At 40.8% G+C, this 20,653-nt stretch overlaps 1 protein-coding gene across 2 annotated transcripts in view; it reads right to left on the bottom strand.

Annotated features, from left to right (window-relative positions):
* Positions 1-20,371, bottom strand: part of itga7 (integrin, alpha 7) — a 52,288-nt gene extending 31,917 nt beyond the window's left edge. For both annotated transcript variants that reach the window (XM_056734809.1, XM_056734810.1), the window contains exons 1-8: positions 20,091-20,371; positions 17,226-17,347; positions 14,602-14,681; positions 11,357-11,612; positions 10,866-10,967; positions 9,225-9,432; positions 8,960-9,153; positions 8,668-8,756 (exon numbers count right to left, since the gene is read on the bottom strand). In XM_056734809.1, coding sequence (XP_056590787.1) covers positions 8,668-8,756; positions 8,960-9,153; positions 9,225-9,432; positions 10,866-10,967; positions 11,357-11,612; positions 14,602-14,681; positions 17,226-17,347; positions 20,091-20,269 — 1,230 coding nt within the window. In that variant the 5' untranslated portion in view covers positions 20,270-20,371. The remainder of the gene's footprint in view (positions 1-8,667; positions 8,757-8,959; positions 9,154-9,224; positions 9,433-10,865; positions 10,968-11,356; positions 11,613-14,601; positions 14,682-17,225; positions 17,348-20,090) is intronic.
* Positions 20,372-20,653: the final 282 nt, after the last annotated feature.

Raw genomic sequence — 20,653 nt, 5'->3', positions numbered from 1 at the left:
ACTTTCACACTTGTCAAATAGATAGCTTTCTTCAAATCTGTAAATTGCAGAATTGTAAAATTAAAAATTGAGTCATCCTCTTGTCAATCTTCAAAAGCTCCAGACATACTTAATTCTGGGAACTCATGATGCCTTCCTTTCTCCAATGATTATAACTCTTTGTCTCTAAGAATTGCCGAATGGCAGAAGGTAAAATCAGAAAGACCTTTTTTGATTATCATTTTAATGAACCTACCAGATTTGATGCCAGTCAATTGACACATAGCTTTAGGAGTCTTTATTGTCTTTATTGTCTTTATTGGCAGTCTTCAAACCGTCTCGGTTAAGACTTTAACCTCTGTTCCCTGATGGAGGGAACGAAACATTGTGTTGAGAGACAGACTGGGGTTTGATCTTGAGAACCTATCGTCTCCAAGAGGAAATTAAAACGCCAATGGGCTTGGCGAATTGCACATGTACACCAATCTCCGCCGCGTACATACAGGTATAAAAGGAAGATGGCGCCAATCATACATTCACCCTTTGAGCTGAGGAACCTGAGAGGTATCTCCAGGTCGGTGCAGCGGGCCGGCAAAGCGTTGTGGCATGAAGACACAGTCGTGTGTCCCCTTCAGTCGTTCTCTCGACGTTGTGTTGATAGACAGACTGGGGACCTATTTTTACACGCCACGGCGCTGAGCTGTATCACAACCTCAAGCAGAGCGACAATAACTAGACTGGCGAGTCACAAGTGAGCGCTACAGAGAGACGTAATCTTCCAGCGGGATCAGTAGTGGTCATACTAAGAAGCCTGTACTGATGGTCATCACGGACAGCGAGGCGCTGTACCGGGGAAACACTGCTCTCTTCTTGAAGGGTGTGTTACGGAGACCACATCTACCACTAGGGGAGGTACATATGGAGACGCTAGCATGGTCTCACCAATGGAGAGATCAAAATGCGTCAACCCGAGTAGGGGGGACAGAGCCCAGGTGGGACAACCACCGGAGGGGAGGTCACAGATTCACCAACAGGGGAATCAGGAGTAAGGAATTCACCATAGATGTCCTAGTAAAGTGGTCCACCTGAGCAGGGGCAATTCTACCAATACTGGACTCGATTTTAACGGACCACTCTGGCCAGTCTGTTTACCAAGAATGCCAATGCTTAGTGATGGAAGGGGAGAAGTAGGCCATCTATATAGCACGCTAGACTCACATGGAGAGGGGGAAAAAGCCCAAGCCAGTTGCCTGTCCTATAGACAAGTAGCGTGTAAGACATGGGCTGACTCAGAGGTTGTAAAACCTTGCGAAGGTACTGGGTGTAGCCCAACCCGCAGCGTTACAAAAGTCTGCCAGAGAGGCGCCCTACTGAGGAGGCCATATCCTGAGTGGAGTGGGCTCTCACTGCGAGCAGTCAGCGATTCTGGGACTGGTATGCCAAATCAATGACATCCACAATCCAGTGTGTCAAACTCTGTTTGGAGACGCCCTCCCCTGGTGCTGTCCTTCAAAACAAACAAAGAGCTGCTCAGAGCTTCTAATGCTCTGTGTTCGGTCCCGATTAAGCCATAGTGCGTGTAATGGACAAAACACATTGGCACCCATGGGACACGAAGAATGCTGGAGGTCCCTTACCCTCTTGATAGAAGCAGGCGCCATCAAGAGCGCGGTCTTCATCATCACATGAGGAGACTGGCGTCTCTGAGGGGCTCGAAAGGGGCTGTACCAAGGCCCTGTAGGACCATATTACGGTCCCGATTGGATTAAACTCTCTCGCGCCCCTGAGGAACCTGGTTACCAGGTTTTGTCGACCAAGAGACTTACCCTCCACGAGATTGTGATGAGCGGCAATAGTGGCTAAATACACTCTCAACTTGGATCGGGAGAGATTACTCTCTAGTCTCTATTGTAAGAATGTCAACACTGACCCGATCAAGCAACTCCGTGGGTTCTCTCCGTGGGAAGAACAACAGGACGAGAAAAGGCGCCACTTGTAAGTGTACACATGCCTAGTGGCGGGGGGCTCTAGCCTGCTTGGCGGTTTCTCTGACCGCCAGCAGAAGCCACTCAAGGTCTCCTATTCCCGTCCAGGCTGGCCTGGCATGGAGATTCCAGAGACCTGGCTTGGGGTGTCAAACTGTGCCCTTCCCCTGCGACAGAAGGCTTCGTCAGGGGAATCGGCCAGGGGGGGCTGTGGTAAGAGCCACCATGTCTGAGAGCCAAGTCTGATTGGGCCAGTTAGGCGCAACTAACAGTACTTGATGCCTCCCTTCCCTTCCTTGTGCTAATGCGTCAGTGCCGAGGAGACCCTTGGTCAGAGAGTTCCAAAGCGGACAATGGGTGGAGTCCGGGGAAGCAACAGGTCCACCTGCGCCTGGCCGAACCACTCCCATATGAGCTGGACTGTGCGGGGATGGAGTCGCCATTCTCAGTGGGGCATCCCCTGACGATTGATCGCACCGGCAGTCTGGTTCAGGTTGCCCGGGATCAACGTGGCTTGCAGGGATTTGGTCACCTGCTGACTCCATAGGAGGAGACGCCGGGCGAGTTGTGACATCTGCCTTGAGCGTGTGCCGGCAAGATTGATGTACAACACGGCACCCATGCTGTCCGACCGGATAGTTACGTGTTTATCCTGCACGAGGGGTTGGAGCCTCCTCAGTGCCAAAAGAACCCGTCCACAGAGCTTACATGCCCTGGAAGGGAGCCTTGGTCGACCCCTCCAAGTGGCAGCGTCGGCAGTCCACCATGGCTGCTCAATCCACCTGCGCCATAGCATGTAAAGATAAGTCCCCAGTCAGTCTCTCAACACAAAGTCGAGAGACCGACTGAAGGGGAACAGATATTTTGGTGCAACAGGCTTTTGCCATTAAAGATCTTAGGCAATCATGGCCTAATGGTTAGAGATTCGGACTCATGACCAGAAGGTAGCCGGTTTGATCCCCAGGGCCAGTGGGTAACGATTGAGGTGCCCTTGAGCAAGGCACCTAACCCCTACTTGCTCCACCAGGCGCTGCAGTGAAAGCTGCCCACTGCTCCAGGTGTACATGTCTTCACCACTTGCTGTGCGTGTGTTAACTACTTTCTGGATGGGTTAAAAGCAGAGGTTACATTTCGGGTATGGGTCACCATACATGACAAATAGGTTACTTTCACTTTCAATAAACTCCTCAAATCCAAACTAGTCTGAAGTCTGAAGTTCATAATTCGACTTGAACGTCTATTAATCCATGTCCTCCTACATTGACATACATCTTTCAGGGGAAAGTTTTGTGCCAAAACATAGATGCGATTAAATTATTGATGACCAAAACTCTCCGCCTACATGACAATTTAGGTAGTACCCACTTCCATCCAGACAACTTTTCAGACACTTTTCCAACATACCCTCACAAATATTTTTTATAAATGTTTCTTTCTCTAGGAATATGTAGCGCAATGATAGTTCTGTATTGCACTCCTGAAATTTGCTCTGGGAGATTGGAAAACTTATATGTGATTTAGTGGGAGCTTTTAAAAGGAATGTAGTCTCAGGATACACCAGTAGATGGCGGTAGAATGGCGCGGGGCTTCAACCGGTATTCAGTGGAGAGAGATGAAAAGGGGTGTCACATGAGCACTTTTGGGCTGTTGGAAGACGAGGGGTGCTGCGTTCTGAACCAGCTGAAGTGGTTTGATAGTGTTTGCAGGAAGACCAGCAAGGGGAGCATTGCAGTAGTCCAACCTTGAGATTACCAGGACCTGGACAAGGATTTGTGCCGCATGCTAAGTGTGGCAGGGTCTAACCTTTCTAATGTTGAATAAGGCATATAGGCATGACCACGTCGTCTTTGCAATGTGATCATTGAGGGACAGCTGTTCATGAAATATGACACTGAGGTTCCTGGCAGTTTTGGAAGGAGTGATTGTAGTATACCCTAGTTGGATCCCTGAAGGATCTGCCGGAGAGGTAAGATTTGAACCAGCGGAGAGGAGAGCCTGAGATTCCTAGCGATGACAGGGTTGCTAGAAGTATCTGGTGATTGACAGTGTCAAACGCTGCAGATAGGTCTAGCAGAATCAGGACCGAGGATTTAGATTCCACCTTGGCTAGTCACAGCGTGCTTCTGTGATCAATAGCAGTGCAGTCTCAGTGGAATAGTTTGTTTTGAAGCCAGACTGCTTGTTTCCAGTAATCCAGTCATCCAGTAGTTTATTCTGGAATAGGTAGGAAGACGCCAGGTTGAAAACTGCCCTTTCAAGTGTTTTTGCAATAAATGGGAGGAGAGAGAGACAGGTCTGTAACTGTCGGTAGTAGCAGAGTCCCATGTGGGTTACTTGAGTAGGGTTGTGACCTGGGCCTGTTTGAATGTGGATGTAAAAGTGCCGGTGAGCATGGAGGTGTTGATAATGAGTGTGCTGGATATGGCCTGAAGGAGATGGGAAGGGATAGGGTCAAGGGGACAGGTGGTGGGTTAGCTGGAGAGAAGTCTGGTGACTTCAGTGTCAGTGAGTGGGGTGAAAGAGGAAAGTTACATTTTTGAAGTGAGGGTAGTGTGTACCGATGTCTGAGGTGCTGAGAATTGTTTGCTGACGGATGTAAAAAAAAAAATACAACAGTCCTCTGCAGTCAAAAATGAAGTGAGCGGGGGAGGAGGGGGGCAAAGAAGAGAGTTAAATGTCTTGAAAAGCTGCCAAGTTGCACACCTTGGTGGTATAGAAAGATGTTTTAGCTGTGGTAACAATAGCAGAGAAAGAGGAGATTTTTTGGTACTCCCCTAGATCAGAAGGATTCTTGGTCATGTGCCATTTCCTTTCAGCAGCCCTGAGTGAACTCCGTTGTTCACAGAGAATGTCTGACAGCCAGGGGAAGGAGGGGGTGGTGCGAGCTGGTCTGGAGGACAGAGGACAAAGGACATCTAGACAGGATGAAAGTGTTGAGCATAAGGTGTCGGTGGGTGTGTCAGCATCTAGAGATGCAAAGTCGGAGGGAAGAGAAGATGTGACTTTAGCAGAGAGGGAAAGAGTGCAAAGGTTCCGTCTAAAATAAATTGGTGAGGTATTGGGGAAATGCATTTAGGATGCGAATGTTGTAAGAGATGAAGAAGAGGTGTGACTTTAATGTTATCTGTGGGGGAGTTACGGTTGTGAATGAAGATGAGTAAAGGAATAAACTGGAAATACATGATGTTAGTGTACAATTAATTAAAAAGCAAGTTTCAGTGATGAATCTTATATAAACTGTGGATATAACGCTGGATTTGGAGATGGTTTGAAACTGATAGATGGCGTGGTCCCAGTGCTAAAAGATGCCAGACATGAACTGCACTGAGTAAGTCAAACTAAGTCAAAAGTCTGTGTTTTGTTGGCAATCGGCGTGTACGTGCACAATGTACAAAATAGGAAGGGATTAATATGATGATGGGTTGTGTGCTCGTGCTGTAGTTCCATTCCACTTTCCCCACTAGTCCCACCTTTCTGGAAATAATCGTACAGCTATATCGCTCTATTATATATTTTTTCAAACTAAATACTCTTTGAAGATATGACGTATGCAATACTACTGTATAGGCACTCAAGATTAATATTAAATTGGCATAAACTAAGTTTATAAAAACCTACAGATCTCTGTATTTTAACAGCTGAGGTAATAAAATTATCAATATCAGGAAAATTATTTTTCCCCTCAACTGTCTGACACACGTCTTGTCTAGAAAGTAATTTATTTCTGTTACAGTGTACAACTGATCATCTCCTCCCTGAGAAGAAATATCAGACATCTCAGAGAAATATTCATCATAATCCTCCTCCTCATTATCATCACCACCTCCTACCTTTACACTGAATGCATTTTTTTCTTCCTCCTGTGAATGAGGAAGGTGATTCTCCATTGCAATTCTCTTATCAACAATCTCGAGGGGCATCAACTTCCGTGAACTTCTCACCAGTATTCTCAACCACTATGCTGTTTTTACTTTATCTCCATACTCTAAACATGTCAGACTTCCAATGTTCACATAAATGCTTTCCTGTAGCTCAGTGGTAAGAGCATTGCGTTAACAACGAAAAGTTGTGGGTTCGATCCCAGGGGATTGCAAATACCCATGTAAAATGTATAGGGTAAAGCAATGTAAGTCGCTTTGGATAAAAGCGTCTGCCAAATGCCTAAAGGTAACTGTGAATGTCAATGTAAATCATATACAGAGAGGGAAATAAGTATTTGATCCCCTGCTGATTTTGTAAGTTTGCCTTTTTACAAAGAAATTAAGGGTCTATAATTTTTATGGTGGGTTTATTAACTGATAGAGACATAATATAAAAATGCTATATAAAGGTTATTAATTGATTTGCATTTCAGTCAGTGAAATAAGTATTTGATCCCCTACCAAGTCACAACAATAGAGAAACACAGTCTGCTTGAACTAATACCGCACAAACATTATACGTTTTCATGCTTTTATTGAACAGAACATGTAAACATTCATAGTGCAGGGTGGAAAAAGTATGTGAAACCCTAGGCTAATGACTTCTCCAAGAGCTAATTGGAGCCAGGAGTCAGCCAACCTGGGGTCCAATCAATGTGATGAGATTGGATGTGTTGATTAAAGCTGGCCTGTCCAATAAAAAACACACACCAGTTTTGAGTTTGCTGTTCTGAAGAAGCGTGGTCTGATGTGAACCATGCCTCGCACAAAAGAGCTCTCAGAAGACCTACGATCAAGAATTGTTGACTTACATAAAGCTGGAAAGGGCTACAAAAGTATATCTAAAAGCCTTGATGTCCATGTGTCCACAGTAAAACAGATTGTCTACAAATGGAGAAAGTTCAGCACTGTTGCTACACTCCCTAGGCGTGGTCGTCCTGTAAAGATGACTGCAAGAGCACAGCGCAGAATGCACAATGAGGTGAAGAAGAATCCTAGAGTGTCAGCTAAACACTTACAGAAATCTCTGGCACATGCTAACATTTTTGTTGACAAATCTACAATAAGGAAAACATTAAACAAGAATGGACTTCATGGGAGGACACCACGGAGGAAGCCACTGCTGTCCAAAAAAAACATTGCAGCACGTTTGAAGTTTGCAAAAGAGCACCTGGATGTTCCACAGCACTACTGGCAAAACATTCTGTGGACAGATGAAACCAAAATTGAGTTGTTTGGAAAGAACACACAACGCTATGTGTGGAGAACAAAAGGCACAGCACACCAACATCAAAACCTCTTCCCAACTGTGAAATATGGTGGAGGGGGCATCATGGTTTGGGGCTGCTTTGCTGCCTCAGGCCCTGGACGGATTACTGTCATCGATGGAAAAATGAATTCCAAAGTTTATCAAGACATTTTGCAGGAAAACTTAAGACCATCTGTCTGCCAACTGAAGCTTAACAGAGGATGGACGATGCAACAGGACAACGACCCAAAGCATAGAAGTAAATCAACAACAGAATGGCTTCAACAGAAGAAAATACGCCTTCTGGAGTGGCCCAGTCAGAGTCCTGACCTCAACCCGATTGAGATGCTGTGGCATGACCTCAAGAGAGCGATTCACACCAGACATCCCAAGAATATTGCTGAACTGAAACACTTTTGTAAAGAGGAATGGTCCAAAATTTCTCCTGACCGTTGTGCAGGTCTGATCTGCAACTATAGGAAACGTTTGGTTGAGGTTATTGCTGCCAAAGGAGGGTCAACCAGTTATTAAACCCAAAGGTTCACATACTTTTTCCACCCTGCACTATGAATGTTTACATGTTGTGTTCAATAAAAACATGAAAACGTATAATGTTTGTGCGGTATTAGTTTAAGCAGACTGTGTTTCTCTATTGTTGTGACTTAGATGAAGATCAGAACACATTTTATGACCAATTTATGAAGAAATCCAAGTAAGCCCAAAGGGTTCACATACTTTTTCTTTCAACTGTAAATGTCCTAGCCAGTCACTAGACCATATAGTCCTATAGAACATATGTGAAGGAGGCTAAAACTCCAATTTGATGAACGACAGCCAAGAAACCTTAAAAATTACTAAAGAGTGGACTAAAATGTATCCTGACACATGTGCAAACCTGGTGATCAAATATCAGAAATGTTTCACCTCTGTGCTTGCAAACAAGGGTTTCTCCACCAAGTACACAGTTATGTTTTGCTTAGGGATCAAATACTTATTTCACTGAATGAAATGCAAATCTATTTATAACCTGTACATGAAAAAAAACCTGATTTATTTTAAATATTATGTCTCTATCAGTTAATAAACCCACCATAAAAACTATAGACCCTTAATTTATTTGTAAGCAGGCAAACTTACAAAATCAGCAGGGGATCAAATACTTATTTCCCTCACTTTAAGATTTTTCTTCATGCTCTACGCGAAAAGACATTTTCGAAGACGGCGCATCTAGAAACGTAAACATCTTTCAAGAAGATCACAACGGGTTTGTTCATCCTTGAGGCTGAAATTGTTTTCAAAACCAATTTGTTTACCCAGCGACGAGTACATCCTAAACAGATGCACCTATTTCAGGTACACTCCTAACTCCATGGCGGAGTGAAAGAGAGGAGTCCTGCCCACTGATGTGGGCCTCCGTCCTCACACACCACCTCAAGGTTATTAACAAAACCCACAAAAGTCAGAGAAAAAAATTATCTTTTCTAATCCGTGGAAACTCATGCAAACACACGAGAGAGAGAGAGAGAGATATTGCCTGAGAGGGTTTGGTGTCTATGCCTGATGGAGAACCGTGGTATATAAACACTTTCCCATCTCCATCAAATGGTGCTCCAACAGCAAAATCTGTTGAAAAAATATGGAAAATATAATATGTGTGACATTGATTTACCTTATCTAACATTCTTATGCAATAAAAAAATTCTCAGCTATCAAAACAGAAGATTCTTAAATTGTATCTACTTTTTTGAAGATTTGATACCATAACTACACTGAACAAAACATACTCTCGACTACGAGGACCACAAAGCGTGAGATGTTATTCTTACCGTCATAACCATCCTGGTCCAGATCTCCAGTGCTGCTGATGGTCATGCCAAACATAGAGTCGTAGGTTCCGTTGAGTCGGATCGGTCGGGCCTTTTCCCAGTGACTCGCTGGATTCAGGAATACATATACCGCACCGCCAATCTCTGCCTTGCGATCAAAAAAATTAGGAGCTCCCACAATGAGATCTGTCCAGCTGTTAGGGGACACGATCCAGTCAGATATTCGGAACATCCCATTCAGTGCATTAAACAGCAGGTGTCTTACCCATCTCTGTTTAGATCAGCTACAGCCACTGAATAACCAAAGGAGGAGGCCAGCTCCTCACCCCACAGGATAAACTCTGGCATCAGTCTATAAACGTTGTCTTTCCTGAGCAGAAGCACAGCTCCGGTATGATTGGCTCGTGGAGCTCCGGCAACAAATGTCAGCTCAGATTTTCTCATCACACCTTTTGCTGAGTCCACAGAGAAACCTGTCAAGAAGTAAATCTGTTCAAAAATCTGTATTATGTATATTGCAGTGGAGATACCTTGTCTCCCGTGCTGGATGTGGCTGGCTTGACCCAAGATTGTGTCAATGTAGTAAGAAACCAAATCCCCAATGTTCATGTAGAAAATTGGTAAGTGAAGTTTGCACGCCTCTCTCCAGCCCAGACATCCGACCCATTAGGTGATGTTACGAGGTACCAGCTACTCAGCCACTGTGGCTGTGGACCCTTTTTCTAAATAGGATCCTCTCCAGCTGCTCTCCAACTTCCTGACACTATTCACCTATAGTGTCAATACATCGACAAATGAGTGACGGATAGGGAATGTTTCTGTTATTATCGTAACCCCCTTTTCCCTGATGAAGGGTAGAAGATGTTGTGTCCCTCCTTTCACAGCGCTGAACTTACCGCTAATATGGAGTAATCATGACCATTTGTTTATCTCAAATGAATGCACAAACATTGTTAGCATTCAGCTATTGATTATATGCAATAAATGTAAAGGAAAAATTTTATGTCTGATGCCGCAGTGACTGACAGAGTGACATGATCTCATTCATTTCACTGCTAGCCTAGCGAAATCCGGCGAAACGAGCAACAGTGACAGCTGGTGACAGGAAGTTGGCATGAATAGTGGAGCTCACATCATCTGTCTATGTCTGTCATTGCAACTGTTCCTAGAGCAACCAAAGGAGCGCTTCCTTCTAACCATGTCAAAGCAAGAGACTCACTACAAACAGCCACAGAGTCAGCTTAAATCACAGAGGATGTTTAAACTTTTCTTACTTTGCTGATTTGCAGTAGTGCAAAATGACTAAAGAAAGTGAGTAACGAACACACACCCGGAGAAGTGGCCAGCCATTTTTGCTGAAGCGCCCAGGGAGCAGTTAGGGCTTATTACCTTCCTCAAGGGTCTTACCTCAGTCATGATATTGAAGGTAGAAGAGAGCGCTGGTCATTCATTCCCCCCATCTGCAATACGAAGTCTCAACCTTGCAACCTTTGGTTGACAACTCCGACTCTCTTACCATTAGGTCACGGGTGCCCCAGTTAAAAAAATGATCATTCATAAAGCGTCTGCTCATTTATATTCTAGAGGATACATTTTTATACTGATAAAATAAAATAAAGTGGTGTGATAGATAATACAATCTGAATTTCTTAAAAGAGTGAGCGATGGAGTTCTAAGTATACAGAATTAGAATGAACACCTAAACGCAGCTATCATTTTCTCCCAGAATAAATTTTGTTAATTTTATACTATCATCACCTCATCTCCTGCCTGCTGTTCTAAATCTGTCTTATAGTTAAATCTATAATTTTTGCCATTGAGGCCGGATGGGCTGGGATGGAACAACACTATGGTATCATTTTGGATCAAGAAGTTTAAAAAATTAATTAAATAAACAATTACAAACCCAAGTAGCTGTTCTGAGCAACATCATCAAAGGAGCTTTTGGACGGTTCCAGAGTTTTGTAGACAAGAACATCCTCAATCGGACTGGCCATGAACAACAGCCCTGAATGGCAATATACAAAGTCACAGAAAAAGCAGATCAACGGATAAATTCTTAAAGGTGAAAAAATGATATACATTTGGACAGATCAACTACTTGTCACTGGCTGACAAGCAATCATAGATGGCACATTAATAAAAAGTTTATAATCTCAGGCAAATGTGATCCAAGAAGTTTATTTCATTATGTAGGTTTAATCATACCCTAAATTACATCTGCCGGATGTTATTGTAGTTTTTGTTATACTTTACCTATATTCTTTATTTCATTGAAAGATTACTTTTAATCGAAATATATCAAATTTATTTCAATTTCCTCCAAGGTACAAAAACCTGATTCCGTTGAAAACGGTAAAACACAAAACATGTTTTGTTCCAGCCATTATTGATTACCTTTCCAGTTGTACGTCCCTGGAGCTCCAAACAGAATGTAGTTGTTGTCGGGTGTGAAACTGACAGAAAGTCCCTGTTGACAGAATCCAAACTGTTCATGTCCCTGTGGACGACCCTCACAGAACTTCCACTCTCCTCCATCCAGATCATCTCTCTCGGTCAAATCCTCACTCAGAACATAACAGCGTCCGATGGGGTCACGTGTCTCAAACGTCTGATTGACGTGTTGTCTGAGCTCATAGAGGTGAGCACAAGTCTGGATGACGACATCAAAACACACACACAAGTCATGCTCACATTAGAAGACATGTGTAAGTTAAAACCTACTACATGTCCATAAGACATCATTCCTACATGGTTCTTGTTTCAGGTCTTGGATGTTATTGGGAATTTTAACTATGATAAACAAGTCTCTTTTTACAGCGACTGTCCCAAAATACCTATAGCCGAAAACATATGAGACAATATTGTAAAAACCAAACCTCCAAGTGTGTCTTATGAATTAGTATCAACTACTGCCCGCAAAAAAAGCTACAGTGTTTCTCACTTATAAAACAGGAAGATTTAATTAAACTCATTGCAACATCCAAACCTACAACATGCTTATTAGACCCCATTCCGACTACTTTATTAAAAGAGTTACTACCTGTTGCAATTGAGCCCATTTATAACATTATCAACTCATCAATCAATCTAGGACATGTCCCAGGACCCTTTAAGCTAGCTGAAAACAAACTTAGACCCCAATGAACTTGGAAGCTATAGACCGATTTCAAATCTCCCGTACTTGTCTAAAATACTAGAAAAAGTAGTGTCAACTCAACTGTGTACCTTCCTACAAAATAATGACATGCACGAAAAGTTTCAGTCTGGCTTTAGACCGCATCACAGCACTGAAACTGCGCTCGTTAGAATTACAAATGACCTTCTTATTGCTTCAGATAAAGGTAACATCTCACTCTTAGTCCTGCTTGACTTAAGTGCTGTGTGCAGGAGCTGACATACATTAAGGTTAAATAAAGCTGCATAAAATTTTCACTAATATTAAAAAAAATGATGTTTTAAAAAAGCATGTGCTTACAATGCCAAGATAATGCAGTTAAAAATAGTTATATCTCATATAAAATAATTATTTCAATTTCCGGCTCTATCGACAGACATTCACACAGAGCTTTGCAGTAGCTGGAAGCACTGACATTGGCTGTTCTTGCTATGAGACTCACATGAGAAATCTCCTCTGTCAGGCATCAATGTTCATGTCAACATAAAAATCAAAAGGAAAAATAGCAGAGAATCGTTCTAACACAGTACCAAGTAAGCCAGTAAGCAAGTAAGCGGGAACCGGCAATCCTTTAAGATCGTGTCGTTGACTCACTGCTCTCGTCCCGCCTTGCTCATTACAAATTTTAATGCGTTGATTTCTCGTCAGAAATGTAAAAAACGTTTAGATGATCTGACAAAACCTACTTAAATTTAGGTTTTATTGAAGGACAAGACAAGTCTTGGCCAGAATGTGTACTCTGTGGTGAAAAATAAGTAAATGACAGCATGAAACCAAGCAGCATGAAAAGACACCTTGTAAAATAAGAAATAATTGACAGTAGCCTGAAACATAACCTGAACATTTGTTTGAGTATTCGGTAACACTTTATAATAACTACACGCTATGAATCATTAGTTAAGCATCAGTACATAGTTAATTAATCATTTATGAAGCATTGGCCCCACATTAATAGACATTAGTAAGCAGTTTATAAATACAGCTATAAATGCTTTGTTCTTGATTTATAAGCATGTATATAATATGCTTAATAATCAAATGTTCATACTTTATTAAGGATAAATTCATCATTTCTAAATTAAGGATTACATTACTTACAAACCAGTTAGTTAGGAGTTGTCAGTGGTTCATGAGATCATTTAGAAAGTGTAAGTAAATGATTAATAAACTCTTTGAATGCACATTTATGCATCTTATTATTCTAACATATAGTAACAGTTACTTAATTTGTTAATAAATGTTTTTTTATTACACATTCCTGCTATAATTCATGATTAATTAAGGTAGTTATAAAACATAACCTTGTTGCCCACTAACTCTTTGTTAGTCGCTTTGGATAAAAGTGTCTGCTAAATGACTAAATGTAAATGTAAAGTACAGATAATTGCGTGAAAATGTAAGGAGTAGAAGTAAAAAGTCGGCTGAATAATAATTACTCCAGTCAAGAATAGATTATTTTCAAAATCTGAACGGCTCGATTTCTCACATGCTTGCAGGGAAAGGGTTACCAAAACAAAGTTATATGATCTTGTTTTTCACATTTTCTGGGTTGCTTGATGCACCGGGGACCCGATTATACTGTAGTACTTAAACACAGACAAAATGTGACTTCATCCAATGGGCCCTTTAAAGAAACATAATTTTATTTAGTTTTCTGTCTTATAGCGTATTTTATTAGCTTTCATAAAATGGTTAGTTCCAGTCCTTGATTCTGATTGGCTTAAAAACGGCCCTGAGATGTAATCACAGGCACTGTAACCCACTGCTTCTTGGGGCTTATTGATCAATTATAGACTGTCCATGAACAAGAGAGGAATGCCCTCTGGTGGAGCACATGGGCACTCCAGCTGATGAATGTGCCAATGAGTTAGGCTAAATGTGTCCTATTTATTTTCTATTTCAAAATTGTGACATGGAAGGGTTAAATACAGCACAAAAAAAGAGAAAATTACCTTAAAAAAACAAGTAGAAAACATTATATTTCTAAGTCTGTGTAAGTTTGTTAGCAAATGATTTTTGCTCAAGTTACCAGAAGGGCACCAAACAACAAGTAAGCAGTAAACCACATTATACATTACACATCCACAAGACACGTTGCATGAAAATAAACCCATAAATTATTGTAAATAATTAGTTAATATTTAGCGTGACTTATCTGCACGTATTTCAGATTTGTTGTTTTATTTTTCTTAAAACATTTCTGAGGGACTCTTAAAGTCTAATTTTCAACACTTCTCCCCAATGTGTTATGGGGGTCCTGGATCACCACTCAATTCCAGTATTGCAATAACCTTAAATACTTTATATTAGATAAGGCTTAAATATCAACAAATCACACAAACCAAGTCTACAGTTTTAATTCAGTACAGCATCATGCCGTACAATGTCTATTCACATATTTATTTAGAGTTACATTTCAGTATTCACATGAATATATATACATACAGTAAATAAAGCCACTTACCACCACTTTTCCACCAATCCCCTGGCTTTTAACAGTGACACCCAACCACTGGTTGTGTTTGCTCTCTTGCTCCAGACTCACTTAAAAGAAGAAATATGTCATCATGTACAACTCTTAAATTCATCCTTTGTGCAGATGGTCGCAGAAATAAAAGTTGTCTCATTGAAGACTGTTAATCAGTGCTTAAATGGAAGGGGGGATGAGGGATCCGGGACCCCCCATAAGGCATTTGGGACCCCAATAAGAAGTAACAAATAGACTTAGGGGGTCCCTCAGATATTTAAATTTGAGTAAAAATGACTAATGTAATTAAATTCATGCATAGGATATGGTTAATTTGGTGAATAAATTATTTTTATTATAATTATTATTTTTAAAACCCTTTAGATTTTAAACGCCCCGACCCACTTCTAAAGATCGCTAAGCGCAGGACATCGTTGACATGTCTGCTTGATTGGCAATGCTCCGATGAAGCTAACTTCAGCCAAAAAATGTAGAATAATAAACCTCCACCCGCAGTCGGCAAGAGGACTTTTGGACTGAAAGGGTTGAATAGTCTTCTGACTGACAGACTCACTCATAACAGTCCGAGAGGTGCAGATGGCACTGGGGACGGGTGGGACATCAGCCCCCTCAGATTCCGATCCGTCCCCCTCACCCTTTCTATGACAAACATCATTTATCCGGGTTTCTGCTCTTTACATGGAGCAAAACGTGTCGAGCATGACCACGCAATTAGGTGAGTGGACAGAGACAAATAGCGAATTAACAGAAAAAGAAAGCTTGGATAAATCTAAAAAAAAAATGTTTTGTCAAGACATAATGTTTTATCTGGATTTTGATGACTAAATAAGTGTACAGGCATAACATTATCATCCAACCCAATATAGTGTATAAGATATAGGATGTGTAAGAGACTATAAGATAAAAAATTATTATATTAAGTAAATATATGTGGTGTAAGGTTTATGCAAGCCACAAATAAAGCCAATAGCCTTTGTGATATCCCCTTATAGCTTGAGATCACGTTTTTGTTATACGGAGGATATAGATCTTCACGCTTGATAGTCCATGTTTACAAAATGATGTTTTTAGCCCCCTCTTAAATTGAGGCTATGGAAAATATGGAGGTATTGTTTAGTTACACATCATTTAAAAAAAGCTATTTCTAATCTATAAATTTCAACAAACTTTTAGTTTTTGAGTTATTCTTAGACTTGTGAGGTAATTACCAACCATTACTTTGACATATTAGTGAAATAACAGTTTGAAAGGTCAATCATCCAGTTGTTTTTAGAGAAAATAATGCATACTACATTGGTAAAGAATGCAGGAATTATTCTGTAGGACATAGGGGAGAGTGGGGTGGTTTGTGCCAGGGGGAAGTTGTTTCCTCCCCTTGTTTCTGGAAAACCATAGAAGAAATTGATCATGTGACCACATCATTTTGAAAAGCCACCAATTTTAATCATCCTCCAAAGAGGAGATACACATGGCATGAGAGCACATTTCAGCTCAAAAAAGTTTGTTTCCTTTTAAAGTAAAATTTCTATGATGAAGGTTTTTTGATTGTAGTGTCTGAACAATTATAGACAAGTTTGAAAACATTTCACCCATGTTTTAGTGCTTTAGCAGGCTACACAACGAGTCTATAGAGTTATCATGTTGTTAGCTCTTAACTGCTGGATCATGCTAGTTTTTCAAACTTGTGAGTATGGGGCGATAGGATGTTTATAAATTAGCCTAGTCACTTTATTCTTATATGCTACATAATTGTCAGAAAGCGTTCTATGTATGTCAACCGGCATCAACTGTCAAAGCCTTTTTGCCTGAAATGATTCACAAATATCATATATTTTCCCCCAAAACTACAAAATATGACAACAGTTCAACAGTTTCAACAACATCTAAATAAACCTTAAATGAGCCATTTTGTATTGAATTTGTCTCGCTTCCATATAGCATTACAGTTTTTAACATTAACATGTTCTGTTTTACTTCAGAAATCACTGGCACAATTTACACCAATGTATTCTCCCCAAAGGGACAATTTACCCCGCACCAGGGTCAAGTTGTGCCGCAAGACCACTTTTTCACCAAAAGCTAAATTTCGGAAACAATTTATTTCAGATCCAAAGTTATTGTTCTCAGGGATACACCACATCCTGAAATATATGTAGATTCTTAAGTTGAAGGCATTAGAGCCATGGCTTCGCTTTAAAGTTATTTTGAGTAAAAACTGGCACAACTCACCCCACTTTCCCCTACAACTGTTCAAAAGTCATTTCTGTTCACCAACCCTGCATTGATTTGATCCAAAATACAGTAAAATAATCCTGTTCTTTTATGTAAGCCTGTTTTAACAAATAGTATATCGTTATGCATATTATGATCAAATATATTGTGTATTTTGTATAAATTGTATATTGCGAGACTGACCCCCACCCCCAACAAAATAAGTCTTATGCAGGGGACCCCCATAAGACTTGATTCAATTCGAGCACTGGTGCTAGCCTTGCATTGTAAGAATCTACAGCTCTGATATTTTTTGTTTGTGTTCAGCATACTCAGAGTGTCAGTAAATCATCTTTAATTCCTTCCAGACAGAATGACCAGAATCTCACCATTGCCATCAATGTCCACTCGTTCACACTGCTCAGGTGTGACAGGACAGCGATACAGGGCACCAGGACGACTGCTCTCCAGCGTTCCTTTACCTCTCGCCTGGGGCGCTCCCACTAATATCCTGAAGAAAAACACACACACACAGAAACAGGGTTCAGTGTCACCAAATAATCCACATGATCAGAACATTTAGATGACTTGTACAGTTAAGGGTCTTTATTTGTGCATTGTGAACATGACGCTTTAGATTTAAGGTTAATAAAACACTAGATGCATCATCATTTCTTATTGGTTATTGTCTCATAATCAAACCACATCATTAAAAATCTATTTGATTTAATTGAACAATCAATTCTTTCATGTGAGGATCATAAAGCTTCAAAATCCATAACTCTAAATCTAATGCAATTAAATCAACACATTTTAAAATGTAACAGAAATCATCAATATCTTTGGTAGCCACTCTATATTTAACCAGGTAAGAATTAGCAAATGGAAATGAAAATTAAGAAATAGTTCACCCAAGAACAATACTTCTGTATGCGAGTCTTTCATCAGTGGAACACAAAAGATGATATTTTGAGGAATGGCTCAGCGGTTTTGTTTTCATATAATTCAAGTCAATGGGGTTCAATGTAGTTCGATATCAACATTCTTCAAAATATCTTCTGTTTTGTGCACTGAAGAAGAATGTTTTTTGGGGAGTTATCTATTACTTTAAGATGTTTTGAAGACAGAGTGTGATGGAGCCAGTCATGCTCTTGGTTTTGTGTTATGGCGCCTGGACACGGCTCAAGCGCTGGAAAAACTCTGGGAAATCATTAGCATAAGAAAGACTCAATGTGAGCAGCATCTACATGAGGAACAATGAGAGTGTCCTCCCTCTGCTCCTTCACTTCAATACTTCATTCAGCTACACATTTACTGCATTTGTTCAGTAAAACACACACAGGCATACACACACAGAAGATTGTGAGATTTTGTCTGCAGCTACAGTTTGAGTGTGTTTTTAGAAGTCATTTTTTGGCTCCATCGTGGTACTTTTATTTACATCAGCACAAGCTTTAATTCAGAACAACTTAAAAATGAGTGTGAAGCACAATACACAAAGCTATGTTTACATGTAGGAACACTACTGAAGCGAGAACGAAAGACTGGAGAGTCATAGCTTAACCTACAGTGATCAGCGGATGACTAACTCAATCTTGAAAGACAACTCTTTTTTGGTGTTTTTTTGCACATATGTGCGTAGGTGTATACTCCACATTGTTGAAGAAAGCAGTATAAAAATACAAATAAAAAGGCATAACACTGTTGCTACTGTAAGACCTGATGGCAGCATCACTTAGTTAAACAACACAGTAACGCCTTTTTTATTTATTCACTGAATTCTTTCAGTCCAAGTTGTTTTAGTAATGATGGAAAACTGGAGCTGGAGTGTAAGGATATAGGAACTCAACCAAATCTAAGGGTACAAATAAAGTAACCCAGTCCAACCCCAACCAAACCTTGTGCCTTGCTCACAGGCACCTCAGTCTTTCCTGACACATGGGGATTGAACCTGCAACCTTTGGGTTACACATCCCACTCTCAGACAATTAGACCAAGTCTGCCCCCATATGTCATCCTTTTACAGAGGCTGAGCAAGCACAAACATAACCAGCCTAAGAATAAAGAATGATGTGTTGTACAGTGAACGGTGTACAGTTTTAGATGCAGCAGTTCTCATTATAGTATAAATAGAGTAAAAGCAGCACATGACTTCATTATACAACATCAATCTCTTCACACAAACATAAGGAGGTGTGTGTGTGTGTGTGTGTGTGTGTGTCAGTCATCATAGTGTTCAGTAGTAATTTAATATTTCAATGCTTTCTGAGTAACAGACTGTGGAATGGCGTCTTTATCAAACTCAAGACTTGAGGCTTTAAACTTTGTAATCGGACACATTTACACAACGCCGAGAAACGCATGAGTCATGTCACGTTTAGCATGAGAATAGTGTTGAATGTGTGACAGTATGGGTTCTCTGGGTCTGAACCACAAGCTCTCTTTGAACAGTGTGTTGCTATAAAGGCATCTTGAAACTGTATAGCTCACTGACACACACACACACACACACACACACACACACACACAGCTGATTTTAGATGTTGTCGGCAGACTGGCACCAGTATATTTACAGCTCTGATAGAAAACTGTGACACACATACAGACAGACACTGGTTTACATGAAACAATACAATTGTTTTACCAAGAGATTTATTTCTGTTTAGTGATGGAATGTGTAGAAATTCTATGTATGAATTACTGGACCATCCTAAAGAATATTTCACCCCGAACATATGACTTTCTTTCTTCTGTAGTACCCAAACGAAGATATTTTGAAGAATGCTGCTCATTTAACAACATTGAACCCCTTTGACTTCCATTATAGGAACACAAAACCACTGAGACATTTCTCTAAATATCTTCGTTGTTTTTGACTGAAGAAAGACTCGCATACAGATTTACAAACACATGAGAGTAAATGAATGATGACAGAATTGTAACTGTAAGTAAAGGATCTTTTGTCCAGTTATAAAAAAGCATTATTCGTTCATGTGCGTGACATAAGTGTGTATATTCTGTAACCTATACTGTATAAATAATGTCTAAATAAGTACATAAACCTTTAAAGTAGTGACCGACTGTCTTAAATCTGCTGTTTCACTCTGTGAGGCTCTTCCAACACACAAACAGATTCATTATTTCACATCATGACACATTGATGACACAAAACTTCCTTTAGAATAGGAACAGCCTTCAAATGCTGTGCTGTTATTTGTGATTTATTGTGCATGTTTGTGTGTGTTGTGACTCACCAGCTGTGAGGTTCAGGTGTAAGCTGCTGGTGTAAAGCCAATGAAAAGCCAAAGAAACTTCCCTGTTCTCCGTCCTTGATGAGGATGGACGTGGTGTCCAAATTGAACGCTGAGATGTGACAGACGAGGATCAGGACGAGCGCAGACGCACACCGCTGGTGTGTGTGCCACAGAGACATGTCAAACACAACACACACACACAAGGATCATCTACACAGAACACTGCTGCTGTTAATGATCAGGCTTTATTCTGTGTCTGTGATCTGCTCTGTCGGTCTCGTCCTGAGAGTGTGTGTCAAGAATGACTGCACAAGTGCACGGCCACACCAACACCCCCCCACACCACACACACACACACACACACAAGGAGCCGTGAATAGAGCACTCCCCCCCCCTCCGTCAGCTGACATCATCACTCAATGATCCATGCCACATTGATCAGGATGACTGGAAATCTGACTAAACATAGACAGACAAACATCACATCTATAAAGTTTCAAAGCTTCAGTTATTCTTCCTAACCATCAACATCAAAGAAATGATTCCCCCAAAGATGAAAGGAT

Source organism: Triplophysa dalaica, chromosome 21 (assembly GCF_015846415.1).
Source record: "Triplophysa dalaica isolate WHDGS20190420 chromosome 21, ASM1584641v1, whole genome shotgun sequence".
Lineage (NCBI taxonomy): Eukaryota > Metazoa > Chordata > Actinopteri > Cypriniformes > Nemacheilidae > Triplophysa > Triplophysa dalaica.
The sequence above is the reverse complement of the archived record's forward strand: the minus strand, read 5'-3'. Positions and strand labels throughout refer to the sequence as shown.